The 18,462-nt window shown below is 43.5% G+C and overlaps 1 protein-coding gene across 1 annotated transcript in view; it reads right to left on the bottom strand.

The window, feature by feature from the left end:
- Positions 1-18,462, bottom strand: part of sema3c (sema domain, immunoglobulin domain (Ig), short basic domain, secreted, (semaphorin) 3C) — a 37,609-nt gene that overhangs the window by 14,811 nt on the left and 4,336 nt on the right. The window contains exons 2-5 of the mRNA XM_068717288.1: positions 18,132-18,292; positions 3,951-4,111; positions 3,235-3,297; positions 163-282 (exon numbers count right to left, since the gene is read on the bottom strand). Coding sequence (XP_068573389.1) covers positions 163-282; positions 3,235-3,297; positions 3,951-4,111; positions 18,132-18,261 — 474 coding nt within the window. The 5' untranslated portion in view covers positions 18,262-18,292. The remainder of the gene's footprint in view (positions 1-162; positions 283-3,234; positions 3,298-3,950; positions 4,112-18,131; positions 18,293-18,462) is intronic.

The raw sequence follows: 18,462 nt of genomic DNA, 5'->3' as shown, positions 1-18,462 counted from the left end.
TTTAATGGACAACCGGAGTGAATAAACTACCAAACACATGGACAGTTTTGGTTGAGTTGAGTAATGGCTGTGTTGAGCACAATGGCCAATGTCCCCAAAACATGGTTTACACCGTCAAGAGTTTGTATACACAGTGAAGTGAATCCGTCAACGTGCTCCCACCTCTGGTCTGCGGCCCCTGTTGATGTACACACAGACGGGACTGTATGCTCCGCTGCCACACATGAACAGATGAGTCCTGTTAAAAGGCTCCACCACCCGGATGAAGTTCCCACAGCCGTGCTGGAAAGCACCGATAAACAAAGAGAGACACGTCAAAAGTTCAGTAGGTTAGAAACAACAATAAAAATGTCCCTCAGATGAATTACAATGAAACGTTAAACCTACAGTTAAACATTATAAGTCAACTTTTATAATGTATTGGTGTCTCACATCACTTCATGTAGCTTTTCGGAGAAGAAACAAAACTTTTGTTCTTCTACAAAATACATGGAAATTTGAATTTATAGGCAATACAATGCAGCATTCTTCAATTCAATACACTCTGTATTGCTACTACAGCCTAACTTGGTTATGATGGCTAATGTTTGCTAAAATATAGTTGTTTAACACAGATTGGTGAGTCGACTTCATGATATTTCTTCATTTGAGATACTGTTACAAGCATTTGACTTTTACTTGTAGCCACAGTTCAGCAAACATTAGTGTTGCTTTAATGTTATTTAACCTTGAATAATCCTTCAATAAAAGAACAAAATAAATAGCAGTTGGCAGCACTCTAAAAAATAATGACTTTCATATTTTCTTGATGTAGGCTGTGACGCAACACACTGAATCAGACATAACAGAGGATACGGTCTATTTCCTGGTGTACAGCCAAGGTGAATACCAAATCCAGAACTTGTTTCTCTCTCCTGAAGTATCCCATTCCATATGAAGGAGTAATTCAAACTTATCTCACTTCTTATGATGGTTATACTATCACATGCAGCACAATCAAACAGTCCCACAGCTCACCGGTCTGGTATTAAGGCCAGTGGAAAAAGAGTGTCAGTGGTATATGTGATATATTAAAGGCAGATCACTGATCCATCTCTGCTTTCACTTCCCAAACACGAAGGGCAGCAGCGGTAGCGCTGGACTTTGTGGCTCATTAAGCCTGAGCTTGCAGAAAACGAGCGGAGAAAGGAAGGGAGAGAAGAATGGAGTGGGGAGGAGAGGGAGAAACGCATCCAGAGAGCCGTCAGGAACTTGGCCATGGCCGCAGGAATGGCAGCTGCTGCAGCTCTCGGTCGGTGCGCGGCTCCAATGGGATCCATTGACGAAAAACAAGGGAATTTTCACCGTCACACGCCCATCCCTGTTATTTATGTTCCTCCTCTTTATCTCTCCCCGTTTGTCTTACTTTATCCTCACTTTTATCACCCATTCATCTCATCACACCCTGCTCCGACCATCACGCACCCATCGGGCCGGCACCCATACCTGATGTCGAATTTCACAGAGCCACGTGGGAGATGAATGGGAAACGCAAGAGGAAGATAAAACAAAAATATGTAGCTGTGTTCTGTTTTATTTTCTCTTGCGTTTTCTACTCTTACTCACACGCAGGCTTGCTGGCCGTGCCAGATAAACAGCATCCAGCCTCACGGCCTCAAATTCAAGTGCTGTTCACATTAAGTGGAGGCTTCTGAGTCAGCAGCAAACAGACTTAATCAACCTGGTTGCTGCATTTTTCTGTGGCACCCTCCTCCGCGCAAACAATGTGGGGTCGCTCTCTGGAGCCCCTCTTTGACCACAGACCACTCTTCCACGGAAAAGAGTAACTTAATATATACAGATGTGTAGCGTAACCACAACGGAGAGATGCGGCGCTCTGATTCAAACGGAGAAACCGATGAGAAAGAAGAGCGGCATCATGGGGGAGAGAAAAGGAAATATTGTGGTAGGGAAAGAAACTGAGGGTTGGAAAAAGTGACCAAGGATGGTGGAAGAAATAGAAAGCCGAAAGAGAAAGTTTTAGAAGAGAAACTGGCAGAGTTGTGAGTAAAAAAAAAAAGAAAAAAGGGATGACAGAAGGGAGAAGGGGCCACTGACTGGCTCCACACAATGATGGCTCACCCAAATATTTGTGGGAGCCTGTCTGCAGCAGGCGGGTTGTGACTCAGAGCAGCAAAAATCACTCAGTGACTGGAAACAGCCTTTTCTCTATTTCTGCAGCAGCGTGTCGTACAAAAGCCTGGCTCCATTACTTCAGCGGCTGCCAGGGGACGGAGAGATGGTGGAGAATGTGGGACAAACGGGCAGCGCTGATGCTTTATATGGTAACTTGTACTGTTACTTTGAAAATTAGGGTTTCAATTGAAGAAAAAAAAGTTGCACGGGAGATTTCGTCTTTAAAAAACTTCTTTACTCTGCACTGCAGAGTCTATAGGCAACTGTCCATGTGTCCTGATTCCAGAGCAACCCAATTAGTGGAAAACAGAGGCGGAGGAGGAATCAGTCTTCTGAGTCCGACCGCATGCCTTCATTAAATGTTGTTGCAGCGAACAAGTGCTGCTCAGAATCAGGCCGGGTTATGAAAACTCCGAGTCAATGAGCTGCGTCCCATTTGCGAGCTTTTGCCTCTGGTTTGTTTTTCTACGGCGCTCCGTGGATCCTCCCACGTCTCGCTCTGGTTCCTGATGCCAGGAGGACTCCGGGGCCAATCCGTGACCCCGTGGACATCTGCTGCCTGCTACACACATGTGGTTGGACCTGAAACAAGCTCGCAGATGGGAGAAAGGGGGGGGGGGGGATCCCAGGAGGTGGCACACACTGTATCGCAGTAGACCCACTTGGGGGAACGGATCTGGGAACAGCTGACAAGACCTTTCGTCTAGATCTCGTTCATCAGCGACTTCACCAGTACGGGGTCCAAAAGGGACGCTGGTGTGCTGCAGCTAGATATTCCAGCCCTCTGGTTGAAGCTGCAGGTGAAGAAATGACTCTCCACGGACAGAATATGTGCAATAAACCAACATATCCTCCTTATAGTTTCATACACACACATGTCCACAAACAAAGAACCACAACCCAGTTCAGCTGTACTCTGTGTTGAGTCAGCTTCATGAGCTAACATGAGTATTCATATCTGAATCTCAATTGATTTATTATTCCTTATGTTTTACTTTTTAGTCTAAAAAGGCACCAGGAAATCCAAGAGAAGGGTTTTGAAACGTCGAGGGCTCTTACCGTGGGATCCTTTCCTGCCATTTGGCATTCCTCTATCTTGCTCGTGGACGCAGGCCAAAACACCTGGCAGGAGGAAAAAAAAACAGAACGGCATTTAAATTAGTGACAAGTGGGGAATTGAGTCCAGGAAGCCAGTAACAGATGGAGAGAGACAAGCTGAGGTTTGATCATATCCTATTTAATCACAGGGAAAAGTGTGCGGGAAAATGAACAAAGCAAAAAAAAAAATTGTCCAGTTTCGATAGGAGTTTCTGTGTCAGTGTTTGGAGCCAGCTACCGTCTGTGGAAAATGTGAGAGTTTTCAAACCTGCGAGAGGTGCTTGAAGGTCTGGCTCAATGAATACATCAAGCAATTTACTCCGGGAGAAATGGATGCGGTGCAGCGCTCCCTGGGGGAACCTAAATGCTTTCCCATCTGTTTATGCACTTCATGCCTGTCAATTACACTGAAGATAACTCCTTCACTGCATACAGAATCAGTTATCAGAGAGCTCGGGCATGTTTATGCCTCGTTTGAATAACCCTAAAATGGTTGTGATCGAGGCAAATGTATGGTAATTTGCATATCATTGCACAGATTAGAATAATACCAGTGCAGCAGTTTTACGGTGTGCCTAACACACTGTTACATTTACCAAACATTTTATTTTCTCCTTGCCAGCATTGTATTAAAACGAAACGTCAATCATAGATCCTGATAATAAACATCTGCTGACCTTAAGCGTGCCAAGGGTGATGTTGTTAATGTCCATGGAGAGGACATGGTCTTTGCAGCCCACATACATCCTGTCCTGGTCCTCGTCCATCTGCAGGATCCTGTAGTCCATGGCCTTCTCTGATATACTGTAGTGTTCAAAGGACTGGGAGGCCTGCAGGTCTGAGAGACACAAAGGTTTACAAAAACATACAAATATGTCGTTTCCACACTGAGCTGAGAGAAGCTTTCTCCTACTTCTACTAAATTAAACTCAAGAGAAAAAGCTACACTCAAGACCACGTTAAGCTCTCCGAATGAAGTCTCAAGTTTCAAAAGAGATCTGAGGAGAAAACTCAATAAGACTAACTTTTAGGATTTGGATGTTGCTCTTTAATAACGTCAGTTCACACACGCTCTTGTTGCAATTTGATATTGAGGGCAACTGAAGTTGCTGAAGAGTTGGCTACAAACCTTAAGGTCTTTTGGTAATGAAACAAAACATCCTGGTCAGATTTGTAGTCTTAGAAGTTATATAACAATATAATTAAAATGAAATAATACATTTTAATATGATTTAATTTGTTAGCTGCTTTCGTTAAATGAAAATGAAATTCTTCCACTTTCTTAGGATTAAAACAGACAACTGAATTGTCACTCAGTTTGTAATGCTGCATATGCAAACAATGTCATCAGTGGGCCATGGGCTCAATCCTCAACAGCTCATTCGGCAATAGTGACTTAACAGACATTTATTTAAAAGGAAAACGTTCGAGATAATTACTTTAGCTTTCATCCGGTCATAAAAGAGAAGCTATGACTACAGAGCACTTGTTCAGAGGAGATTCAGTGTGAAAGTGTGTGTGTGTGACTTCCTACAGAGTCTCTCCTACTCATTAAAAGCGCATATTGTTCGCACACAAACACAATTCTCAGACTGTTATTTTCAGCCTATTTGCTCCAGAGATAGAGAACTCTCAACCATACCATCAAAGGCCCTCCCTGTTGAAGCCAAACTCATGCATATTTATCACTTTTTCAATCTGTGCTGAGAGAAGGGCGACGGGGGGGGGGGGGGGGGGGGCAACGTAGATCTACACCCTCCATTTCCTCCCCTCCATTGACCCTCCCCATCAGCTCTCTTTGTACTCCCTCCTCTAATCAACAAACAGGTTGCCTGCGCTTTGCTCCATGCCTTGGGCTAAAGTCACATTTTCATTATTGTGTGACGTACGCAATTGAGGCCTTTTATATCTTGAAGGAAAGTGGCTTTTCTGTGGCACCCCTTACTCTGATCACAGGCTGTTGTTTGGGGCGTTCGCCTCGTAAAGACTGGAGTGTTTAACTTGAAATAAAGACGAGTTAACCACTTCAGTCCCAGGAGAGTTTTTCCCACGATTCTTCACTCTCTTCATCCACCGTGTTTACCTATGTTGCCTTATACGGTTGAGGTCTTGAACTGAGAGCAGAATATTTTTGAACATCGTATCATCCGAGGCTAAAGCATCATGTGGCGCCTAATGAAGAACATGCACACAAGCACGACTGTTTTTACCCGACTTGCCAGGAACAAAATTATATTGTGAATGCGTCCTGTAAAGCAGATGTGTGTTTAATAAAGAGAAACGACCACATCAGCCTCACGCTTCAAAGCTGAAAGAGATAGCATCTCAGATAGCTTCACACAGAGAGATCTGTGCAGAGGTAATGTTTTCCTAACGCTGAAAAGCTTTAAGATGATACGCGCCTTGCTCCGCCAGAGTACAAGCTACCAAGGGTGAAAGACTCACCAGCAGCTAATTAAAAACACGCAAAGAAAAAGAAAGAAAAAAAGAATATATCTTCCCAACATACGGTCTTGGAGGGTATTCAGGAAAACCTTTTAGACCACAATACTTTACCGCATATTTACACATGGAGGTAAGTCTTAATTCAAACAGTCTTCCAGATGATTTTTCTGGAGCCTAAAGATTGGCAAATGTCATTAATTAAGCATACAGCTGTTTATAATGGATGGTCTGAGCAGGAGTTTTACAATCCTATATTAAATAGCCTATTGCCTACAGGCTCAGTGGTTGAGTTACCTCACTTAGAAGACAAAACAACACAGCTTTTTAAAAATATGTAAGATTGGGGTGAAGAAAAAGGCAAGAGGTGAAAGAAGACGCATCTGTTATGAAGCATTCGCTTTAATAATTACAAAATGCAAAGTGGCTAAGCCTCTTTAGCTCAGCCAGACTTTAGTTGGTATACAAGGAGTACTTTTAGGGATACAAATTAGCCTTCTGCTTAGTGACATTATGATTAAATAGTTAATTTACAATATGACCGACATGCAGGTGACATTGTAGGTCACTAACTTGTAAGCTGTATATATATAATTTTACTCTCATGACTGCTGTCTGTAGTTTCCGTTAGCGAAAGCCATAAATAGCTAACGTAAGAATAGCAATAACTTGGCTAACGTTAGCTCAGCTAGAAACAAAAGTTGCATGCACCAATCATTATTTTGACAAATATATGAAGAGCATTAAACAAGAGCTATCTTAGCTGTAGCTATTTAAGATAGATTAGTGAGTTATGTTTTTGTCGGTCAAACTATTTCATAAGTCAATTTACTTGTTGCTCAATTGTAAAATTATAATTTTTGTATAATCATTGTTATCATAAAACATCAAAATACTAATTTAGGAATAGTGGTTGATAAAAAGAACCTGACTAAGGGCCTTTGCACACCAAGTCTGTATTTTTCGTCCAAAATTGTTGCAATAATGACGACCTAACGGATTAATCACGTTTACACAACCGACTCCCAAGCTTTTGTCCATCATTGTCTTTTATTTCAGTTTTTTTCACATCCATCAGAGTTGTTTGAACCCTCAGAGCCACCGTAAATGCAAACATCATCATCCAAAACAGCATCTGATAAGTCGATTAATGTCTTTTATTCTTGCTAACGTCATTCATTGCACCCACGTTATGGATTCAGTTGTGTTTCATATTGCGAGATGTTTCGGAACAAATAGAATAACAAAACACATTTGACTCAGTGTGCAAGGCTTCTGTGCGGAGTCATTTTTATAGGATGCTGGATTAAAAAACTGGTTAATGTTGGAAATTGTTTGCAATTTCCAACATTCTGAACTTAAAACTGAACCTTAGTTTATTAACTGTATTTTTAAAGGGCAAAGTCTCAGTTTTTCAAGTTTAATTCTTGCTCTCCAAAATGAAGATGCCTGAACAAACCCCCACTGTTACGTGACAGTCATCATGGTTCACTCCTGTCTTTCTAGCTCCTCTTCTGACAGCGACCCTCCAGAACATTCCACAAGGGGAACAAATTGTTCAGAGGGGTGTGGTGAATTAACGGTTTAATATTGTGGTGACCTTGGTATTGTTTTCTCAGTGGGGCGAAATAGGAGACTTTCATTTTTTTTCGTGAAGGTGGAAGCCTTAAGCCTGGTGCTGTGATGGGACGCAGCAGGGGTGTGCCACATGGATCCAACTGAGAGACGAACCGAAACCCTCTGGAGCCCAACATACCGTTGGATCCGGTGTCTTCTCAGTGCTCTGCTTTCACTCTCATACAAACATATGAGTCATGCCTGCACTGCTGCAGCATTGAAGACCAACATCAAAAGTTCATATTGCCAGATGGTGCACCTGCTCCATCAGGGAGAAGGGGGGGGGGGTTGCTCTCAACAATCGTCAAGGTTTTTCAGCGTCATTATATGCATTTAATGGGACCATGTGTTTACAGAATCATTGCCAGCTCATAACCTTCATATGAGGTCTTTGAATGAAATTGCTACTAGTTAAATTCACTACATCCGTGGCATCTTATCAAGTTTTTTGGCACCACCACCTCATATATATATATATGCTTCATAATAAAAAATAAAAAAAAAACAGAAAACAAGAGTTGGAGCACATCGATGTTTGTGTTTGTGTCAGTGATGAAGAAATTCTCTGGACCACATGCAGCTAGTTAGTCTGGAGTTTATAAGCATTCCTCATTGTTGAGATCACACAGCTTCCCCTGACGGAGGGGTGTCACAAGTGTTTGCGGACATCGTTACTCAGCCATGCAGCATGTTGTGGACTGTGTTGTTTTGTTGTTTCGGGGATGGAGATTTAAGCGTTTCGTGGATGCTGAGGGACAGAATAACAGTTAACAGAATAACATCCTGCTTTACGAAAAGAAAAATGATCTGCAGGGTTGATATTTAGCGTAAAGATACAAAGGAGGGGACTGCACACTTGATAGTAGGATTGGGAAAAGCTGAGGTAATGACAGTGATGAAATGTCTTATTCTGTGCTGTTTTGTCTTTCTTGCTGCTGTCGTCATTGCGGGTGGAGAGAGAAAGAAACTGAAAAGAGAGAGAGAGAGAGAGAAACTGAAAAAAGAGAGAGAGAGGAAGCAGAGGTGGAGCATTGACAGTTGGTGGGTTTTCTATTATGTATGTGGGCAGGTGGGCCTTACACCTCCCTGTGGACCTCACAACAGTCCCTGGTGCCTTTGACTTTGAGCTTTGACCCATACTGCCCCAGTGGTCAGATGGCAGACCAATGGTGAAACAATGCACCGTAATCCCTGCGATGGACAGTGGGGTGAGCGGAAAGGGCAAGGTGGCGAATGGAGAGCTGGGATTCCCTCTCTTTGATGTGTTTTTTGTTGTGTGTGAAGCGGTCAAGCGGAAGCAGCACAAAAGCCTTTTGTTGGGCAGAGAAACGACAGCGGTCATTCAATATTAAACAGCTGGTTGCTTTCTTTGATGCAGACGAGATCCTATTAGCCGAAAACTTTCCTCCTCACATGTCGGAGGACGGGCTGTAATGCAAATGTAGAAAAAAAGAGCTAGAAGATCAACGTTTCCTGAAACGATTCGATGATTAATTGATAAAATTATAGAAAAAAACCAACTATTTTAATAGTGCAAGCTTTCTTTAAAAAAAGAAAACCCTTTTTGTGAAAAATTGGTGGACTGCCCATTTAACTCAAGCAAAAAATGTCACAATAGTCCCCATTTTCAGCTTCAGAAATGTTAGATATCTATTTTTACTAAATTTCTATATATGTGCTAAATTTCGTATATGTGTAAAAAATGTATATGACAATAAATCAAATAAAAAAATTTCAAATTTCATATGAATCAAAGAAAATCAGCAAATACTTGGAGAGCATCACAACAAGGTCCATTAGTGTCTATTCTGGAGCTTTCAGTTGTTTCACCTGACCTTCCTCAGTAGATGGAGTTTGCCCAGTTGTAAGGGAATTGTAGATGGCTTAAACATTTAGATTTGTCAATATTTTTGGGTTCTGGACTGTTGGTCAGACAAAAACAACTGCAATGGTAATTTAATCAATACTGAAATCGATCAATGTTTGCAGTCCGAGGTCAGATCCGCAAAGATGTTATGACAGGTGATGAATGCACACTCATCTTTAAACATGTATGCCATGTCAATTGATCCCCGACTGACATCCTTTTTGGAGTTTCAAAATGAAATGCGGTCACTACAGCCTTGAAGAAAAGACATGTGAAGAAACTACAAGCTGTGATCATGTTGGTGGGTAATTCAGTCTTCTGTAAACCGGAGAGGAATCGATTGTGGGCACAGACTCCAGGGTAATAACCCAGAGAAGCAACAAGCCACAGATACTCACAGATACAAAACAACAACATCATGCTCTTTCATGTGACTGTGGTGAAAAGAAGAAATAGAAAAAAAAAGTGGGCAAAAGAAAGGGACCTGTTTTTGTGCCCCCTGTTTGTCTGCCAGCAATTAAAGGAGATTGCAGTGCTCACTTTGCTCTGTTGTGAAGATATAGCCAAGAGACAACCACACCACAGGGAAGCTTCCTTCAGGTTTTCAACCTATAAGACTTTCTGACAGACTTGGCTTTTTCGATCACGCAAACAATCTTTGAGGCCAAGTTCTACAGCAAAGCCTCCAGCAGTAAACAACGCTTCCATGGTTCTGGTTTGGGATGTCCATACAAGGAGCGGTTTGTTGTAACGCTGCGTCGTAAAAATTAGAGATTCACTGTCGCTGGAAAGTATGTGGGATCTTTATGAGAGAGGCAACTGTAGTTTTGGACCGCCCGGGACTGAGGTTTTGGGAGTTGGTGCCTGACTGACTGAGCTGGTGTCACTTTGGCAGCCTTATGCTCTTCTGCCAACTTGATGGGAGATAACAAGAGGTGGAAGAACACAAGAGGAAACAGTGTCGCATTGTGGTTCGTTCGAAACTGAATAAGAGTCACTTCATGAAATCAATCAGACTTTGTCTCCATCAAAAGGTGAGAAAATCAGCATGGAGGCAACTATGTGGTATTATTTTGTCAGAACATCAGCTTAGCCCTTGTGAAGCAGGGACGAGCAGCGTTAAACAAATTGACTGGTTGTCTGGAGTGTTGGGTTTTTTGATTAACACCAGTGTCTGAACACAAGCCAAAAGGTCCATGCACCTAATTAACACTTCAGGGTTGGACAGTGGACCAATTACAAACCAACCTTGGTGTCTCCCCGGGCAAATGCAGCTCTCATCAATTGGCTTTGTACCTGAAAGGCCGGCATGAATAAATTAACTCCATGCTAATGGTGCTTGCTTTCCATTCAGTTCAAGGAGAACCAGCTCTGTGGTTGTCAGGGGCAGCCGGTGGGAGGACCCCCCATCACCCATCTTGATAAATATTGAAGCAGGGGATTATACCGCCCCCTTGCAATTCATCTCTCCTCACAAGATGGACTGGGTTTTATCACGGAGGCCTGACTTCAAACTTGGTGCCAAATACCATTGCTCTTTGTCCCGGACAATACTAAGGGCTCTTCTGGTTGAGTTCTGGATGGCTGCACTTACCTAACGCAGTGCTGGCCCACTCACACATACTGCACCAGTAAAAGGTTTTATCCTGGCAACTGACAGGCCCCTCTAGTATAAGTAATGGCTGTTGCCCGAACGACACGGTCATCCATTCTCCTTGGGGACCAGCCTGATGGTATACAGTAATGACTGGTGGCGTATACATATAGCAGAGGGTGACGTTGAGGTGTCCTCCCAGTGCGTGGAGACCACCCAGGGCGTCTGGCTGACAGAGTCGTCCGATTGTCTGTCCAACAGACATATTCCACATTCTCAGGCAGGCTGCGCTCAGCACTCTAAATGCAAACAGCATGCACTAACTTACTGTACTGCAACTACTTGTTGTGGACAGAAGCCAGCGTTGGCTTTATATCTACTACGTCTCATTAATTTTCCAATTGTTGTCTGTCGCCAATTATCTATATCCAGACATTTTAATGGGAATCATATGGCTGGACAGAATGCCTGAGCTCTTATGTATCCCTTCTCTCACGTTGGCTTCCCAAAGCAGACGCCGCATCTAAATATGACATGAGAGCCGGGAGTGTATTTTCTCCCTTGGCTAAGTGTGTGTGCGCGTTTGTGCGGAGTGATGTTATCCAGCACCAATGTCAACTGCTGGTTTCATTGCACGGCTGACCTGCTGAGGTGTTGGCTAATATTCCCTGTAGGAGCCGAAACTTGAGATGACAACCTGTCCATCACGCTGCCCCGCCGGCCAGCTAGTTTGCGCTCCCAATGCTCCAATTAGCACCTGGCCTTCCCTTCACATGTCACCGGCGACCTCTCCTTCGCACAGAACCAACCCGTACCACCAGCCGACTCGCCTCATGGCCGTGACCTCTCACCTGCCTCTGGTTACTGCTCACCTCGAGCAGACAGTAAATCTCCGTGATTTTACAGTCAGGGAGGCTCTCGCAAAGACTCTCAGAGCGAGGGGGGGGGGGGGCTTCCAGGAGATACGGGTGAGAGGATTCTCAGAGTTGATGTGTTTACTAGTCATGGAGGACAGTCAGAGGCAAATGGGAAAAAAAAGCTCAACCAGGTGGGACACCTCTCTGTCATCTTGAAGGGTGAAACTGTGTTGAAAAAGTTATATTTCCTCGAGAGGTTGTTTTTGTGGTGTTGAGTGAAGGTAAAGGTTTGCTCCAAGAGCAACAATGACAAATGCACCTGTTAAAGCTTTTTCAGTTGGCTGTAGACTCCAGGAAAAAAAGGTTGTTTCAATACTCTTTTGATGCAGGTGCTTAAAGAAATCCATTCAATTCATAAAATATTTCTAGTAATGAAAAATGAATCCATCTTAAGCCTATTTTTTACATCTAAAACGTTAAGCACCGCACAGCCGATAGAAAAAGCTTCAATAAGTTATTGAAAAATGTAATAACATAAGCTTAAAACAAATACACTAGACAAGAACAGAAGGACACACTTGCATAAATAGTTTCATCACAATAGGTCATTGATTTGTGATAACGTCAGCCTACGACTCAAGCATTTTCCAGTTGACCTCGGCTATCCTTGAAGAGACACCGTCTTTGTTGGCAGTGATGGCCATTGATTACCTTTCAACATGTTTCGGAGGAGGAATAATAAAACATTCAACAGGGCTAGCAAGGTCAGGCGCAGGAATGGCTAAACAGAGAGAGACGGGCAGAGAAAAGACTGACGGGCTCACAGAGGAGCTGTCAAACGTCTCACACGCCGTCAGCCCCGAGGCGGTGTAAGCTGGAGCTCAACGCACTCCCATACCCCCCTGCAGAAAATGTCCATGCTGCAAAACATGATTCAGGGGGACGTTAATACAGACGCGAAGAAATAGCTCCCTTCATGCCGTGTAAACACAAGTATTCGGGCTCGGAGGACACGCACACATGAGCCGCTAACCCATAGTTATTTGTAGCATGCCTCTGTTGCCGACAGATTGGACAGGCCTATGCTTTGTCCCGCCAGACATTCACTATAATCACAGAGCATCGCTGATTTCCCTTCACAGGCTTTATTATGTTCACCACAGGAAAGTGGAGCTGCTAATGTACAGGTCTAATGTGAAACAGAGACAGGAAGCTGTCCTACGTTAGCAAAGAACGAACCTTTAGGCACAGACACACGCATCTCGGCCTGCTTCTGGCTACTTGTCGGCATTGATCTTTGACATTTTGAGATTCTTGTCGACCCCAAGGGACGACACGTGCAGTTACCCTGCCGAGTCTGGTGTCTGCGTCGCTGGATGAGCATGATGTTCATTTAACTGGCCGGTGAAGGAATTTCCATAATGTCCTTAAAAAAAGTGAGATGATTTACCGTAAGCATATCATGGGAGTATTGGAAGTGTGGTTGCATGAGGTACTTATCCATAGTCAGAATGGATAATTTTAATTTCGAATGAGTCCTAAAATGAGTCAGCATTTTTACATTTTTACACTTCCGGTGTTCCCTCGTTTTAAAGTCAATGTTTTTGGTTCGATGCCTGAATTTAAGGGTTGTGTTTAACTCAAATTTAAGAACTTTACTTTTTGTTCTACCATATAAAAAAAACGTACCTACTCTTGAATTTTGCTACAATGAGACTACTAAACGTGACCATGGTGTTGTTTCTTTATCGCCTAACTTTTTACTTCTGTTGATTGTATTTACGCTTAAAAAAACCCCACCAAGTTGGTGTTAATTTATGAAGATTATCTTGCTGATCAATAAATCTCATAAACTTGTGTTTTCTTCAGAGTTTATTTTCTGCAGTAATCCAAAATCTAATGGAAAAATCCCATTGGATTTAACATTTGGGTTGGCCTACCAAAATACGCCCTCCCTACAGAACTCCCTATACTTGCAGTAGATGACGGTCGGCACACCACCAGTTTGGATGGGAGCAGCAACAAAACTTACTTTAGCTCACCAAAAAAAAATTCAATATCAGTTTAAGTTTACGCTATATATAGAATATTTTCACCGCGATATCTTGCTGTCAGACAAGTATTCTAAATATAGCATACACTTAACCTTTCTTTTAGGTGTCTAAAATGCATTTTACTGCTGCCCCAGTCCGCAGGAGTATATTTGCTTTAGTCCTGTGCTGGTACTTTAGTCTGCTTTTTCAGGCTGGGGGCCTGTTGCCCGCCTACTGTTCGTAATACACTGACTATGGTTAAGCACCTCAAACAACCCCACTTATAACAATCTGAGCTATCCCTTTACACCTCAGGCAAAAGAAGTCGCTGAGCCTCGCATTATTCTTCCTTCAACTCATATTGGATTTAAATCTGACACATTAGCCTTCTTTACAAGAGGTTACTGTAATGCAGGCTCAGAGCGCTCAGGCTGATCTTCTCTCGAATGGATTCAGAAAACAGAGAACTGTTCAGACTGATGAAAGCCTCAAAATAGACCTTGGGCTTCTAGTATTTAAGGTATCCACTTAGTGACATATCTTGTAGATTTCCTTTCATAACTTGTAAAGCTGGGAAACCACACAGTTTTAACAATGATTCAGCGGAAAGTTTTGCCGCTGAAATCCAATAAAGCCGAAGGAATGCACATCCAGGCACTTACCACGGGCAAACATACACTCTTTCTCCAACGGAGCCTCGCACACTCGCTCCTGCAAACCCTCACCACCAAGTAAACATCCTCCACAGACCCAACATCCACCTACAGTGCGTGAACCGACTCATTGCTCTATGAATAATGGGGGGGGGGGGGGGGGGCGACGACGAGAGGAGGTGGTAATGAGGCATGATAAAAGCGAGGAGTAATCTGTGGAGGCAGCGGGATCTGGTGTACGCGATGACTGGTTCCCGATCTCTAAACCTGGTTCTGTTCAGGCTGTGACTGAAGCCCATGTGGCTCGTGCCGGTGCGAGGGAGCGCTCATTAACCTTCAGACATCATCTTAATCAATCCGTCCAACGTCTCAGCGAGGCTCTCTGCCAAACATGTGTGCAAAATCTACATTATCCACACGAAAGCATGCTAGGGCCCGCTCACTTTCAAATAAACATCTTTCATGGGTTCTAAGTTAACACTGTATTGAATGCTGGAGTTTTGCCAGAACAGAGCGACACCGCTGATGAGGTTAAATGATCCTGATCATATATACTCGGACCACTACACAAGCTGCCAACTGGAGGGGGAAATGAGGCCAAATTTTTTATCCCACCATTCCTGGAGTGGCCTTTTTGGCAACAGCAGGGCCAACCTCTGATACAGTAGCAGAACCAAAAGGCAACATATCAAACCTGCTGTGTTTCTATAAACTCTTCTTACAGTTTACAGATAATGAAAAGAACAACTTCTTAAACGGTACATTTACTTCCTTGATGTTTTACATTTATTTGAACAGTTATTTTAACCCAAACCAAGTATTTTTCTAAGCCTAACGAAGTACTTTTGCTGTTTAAACCTAACCAAGTATTTTGAAGTTAACCTAAATATTAAATAGAACTTATTTACATTTTGTTACATTTTGTCTAACCACTAGCAGTTTTGACTAAATTCAAATCAGTTATTTTCTCACCAAAGACGGGGTCGGACATTTCCCCCCAAAATTTGATAACTGCTTTCAGCACATGACATTTTTTGATACTCTGTGCCATAGACACATTTCAGATGGTATAAAACAGGCATTAGGGTCAAAATGAGTTCAGAACTATTGGTTTATTGAAAAGGCAATATGCCTTTGGATCTGTTGCCCCATCATGCTATTGCTGTTCTTTTTGCTAACGCTAACCAGCACATTTGTTTTCCACAGATGCAGGTATTAAAATATTAAACGTTGTAAAAGATTCGGCTGCAGACATCAATCACAAAGCTGTAACATTTCTGTGCACAGCTGCAGTTGAACTTTCTCTCATTTGCGTTTCAGCTTTATTCTGACAGCAAATACATCAAAACAGGCCAAAATAAACATTGAGAGGACAGAGATATTTAAAGCAAATGTAGAGGAGTAATCACTGTATCTGTAATCACACTGGGTATCCCTAAATAGTTCTTCTGTATGGAAGCGGGCCTGTGTTTATTATCTGAGGCACGGAGGAGAATAGCTCCGCTTGAGGGTTTATTATTTGGGTTAGCTGCATTTTTCCCTGTTTATTATGCGGTTTTAATTGTGGTCTGGCTGTGTTCGCCTGAGGAACACACGAGTAAGCAGGCTGAGGGAGAGAGGAATGTCAGAGACAGCAACTTCTCCGCAGGACGCGAGTCAACGCCGGGAGTCCCGTGAACCTGCCTCACCCCTGGATTGGATTTCAGCAGTGACATGAGGAGGAAAAAGGGGGAGGACATCCAAGCGTCCATATCTCTGTACAACCTGAACATCTCACTCACTGGCTTATTTTCCTGATTCAGTTTGTTCCAGCTTACAATCACTAACAGAGCTTCACATCTGGGAGCAGAAGAATCCAGACTAACCTTTTGGCCACCAAGCAGGTGCCAAACCACCTGCGCCTTCTTCCCCTCCGAGACACCTCTCCTCCGGTCTTCTTCTGCGACTCTTCATTTAGCTGTCTGGCTTCTTTGGATGGAGCCCAAACTCCGTGAATTTCTCCCCTCTGTGAGGGCTTCCAGTGTTTATGGGAGAAAGGAGCCTCCAACTTCAGCCATAAGAGTCTCCCTACATCTGGTGCTTACCCCTGCAGCTGAGAGGGAGTTATGACCTTCATCCTCCTTTGTACAAAATGATTTCTTGTAAAAAAACAAAAGGTGCATCTACTCTAAGCACCCTGTTGTTTGAAGCTCAGGTGCTAAATCAAAACTGGAATGTAAATTCACGCCTAAGGTTGGCTGCCTAGCTTTGAACAAGCGTCCTCCTTAATACATCTCAGGGTAAATTATACACACATCTGCCTCGTCATACAGATAAACATTAAGAATAAAGTCCAGAGCCTCTTAAAGAATTAGTGCAATGCAAAGTCAAAACTCTCCATTTATGGTCCTCGTTGCGATGAACATAACTACAGTGACAACACAAATCACATCTAATCCGCACTCTGAGCGGGAATCGAGCGCTGCAGGATTACATGGATCGGCTCATTTTCAGCGTGGCCACCTCTGACATTTTAAGCCGGCTATTTGGAAACACTGGAGGTTTGAGGGGCGAATGAATAATGTTACTTGAGTGGTCAAAAACCAAAAGATAGTGATTGTGACGTTTTCCCCCTGTATTCCGTTATTATTTTAAATTCTTTTTCTTCAACCTGCCATATTTAACTCAGATGTTGTCAAATATGCAGAGCAGAAACAGACTGGTTCAGATATTTGGAATGGAACAACAATAAGAGAAACCAGAAAGCACGAAAGGAAAAGAAAGACAGAGAAGGAATGAGAGTGAAAGATGTAAGGAAAGAACGAGACCAAATTAGGAAAAGATGTGGCACAAGTGAGGCAAATTTAGCCTGAGAGAGAGAAAGAAAACAAAACACCTGCTTTGGCCTCACACTGTCCGGCTGTATTAACTCAGTCTGAGTCTGGAGGCCCTGCTGACGGACAGCCTCAGCTGCTCTGTGCTGCCTAATCCACAGCGAGAGGTAGTGAAAGGTGATCAAACATCTCCTTCAGCCCCTGCACAGTATCCAGCCACCGCGAAAAGGTTACTGCGCCGCTCATAGCTGAGGGGGGCCGTGAGTGATCGGTCAGCTCATCTGCACTCACTCACTCACGCGAGCGCACACACACACGCACGCACGCACGCACGCACGCACGCACGCACGCACGCACGCGCACGCACACACACACACACACACACACACACACACACACACACACACACACACACACACACACACACAGCTGAACTAGCCCTACGGTGCACTCTCATTTCAAGGGAGCATCAAAAATTCATAAAATAATCTATGTCGAGGAAATTAAATAAAACAAGAGATTTAAAAATAAAATAAAACAGAGGCAGCAGCAATGCCCACAAGGCTGCAGCATGGAGGAGAGTGATTAAAGTTTAAGAGATCCATGGTACGTCTGACAGCTAGTGCCACCTCCAGCAGAGGTCTGACACACAGCAGGTCAGTGGATGGTCAGGGATTGTCCACAAATGGAGCTTCAAGGCCAGAAGTGTGCGATTGAGACATTATCAAAGATGAATCCAAAACAACAGCATAGTTGCATAATATCTGCACAGTCTAGTTAAGCTGTACGCTATAGCCCTGAGCGAGTCTCTGTTATCAACCATTTGTTAAGCATTAGCGCATTGAACACATGACATCAGCGCAACCTCATTACATCTGCATGCCAATAAAGCATATTGACTTGAAACACAAGTTCCATGGTTTAATTTTTTTTTTTTGGGGGGGGGGGGGGGGGGGGGTGCATGCTTGTTATTTCTTCTTACCTTCAAAGGAGAGGAAGACTCTTGGCAGCGGCTGTGGGAGGCTGGAGACCCCCGTGGAGACGAGAGAGAGAGCCAGGAGCGCCAAAGCTAACAGCAGAGGTGGCCTGGCCGACCCCTCCGGCCTGCCCATGGCTGCAGGAACCCCGACCACTCACCACTGCCTGTTGGTGTTTGAAAAAGAAGGAGATTTTGAGTTTTCCTTTATATTTGGAAATCTGTGATATGACTAAAAAAACAAAGTAGCTTTTGTCTCTTTAGCCACCTAGTTATCGCTGCTACAGCAAAAGCCTACGAGAAGAGGCTTCTTTTTTATTTATAAAAAGGAACCTGT

This window comes from Cebidichthys violaceus, unplaced genomic scaffold, assembly GCF_023349555.1.
Source record: "Cebidichthys violaceus isolate CVI_PGR_0920_01 unplaced genomic scaffold, fCebVio1.0.p SCAF_21, whole genome shotgun sequence".
In the NCBI taxonomy this organism is placed as follows: domain Eukaryota; kingdom Metazoa; phylum Chordata; class Actinopteri; order Perciformes; family Stichaeidae; genus Cebidichthys; species Cebidichthys violaceus.
The sequence above is the reverse complement of the archived record's forward strand: the minus strand, read 5'-3'. Positions and strand labels throughout refer to the sequence as shown.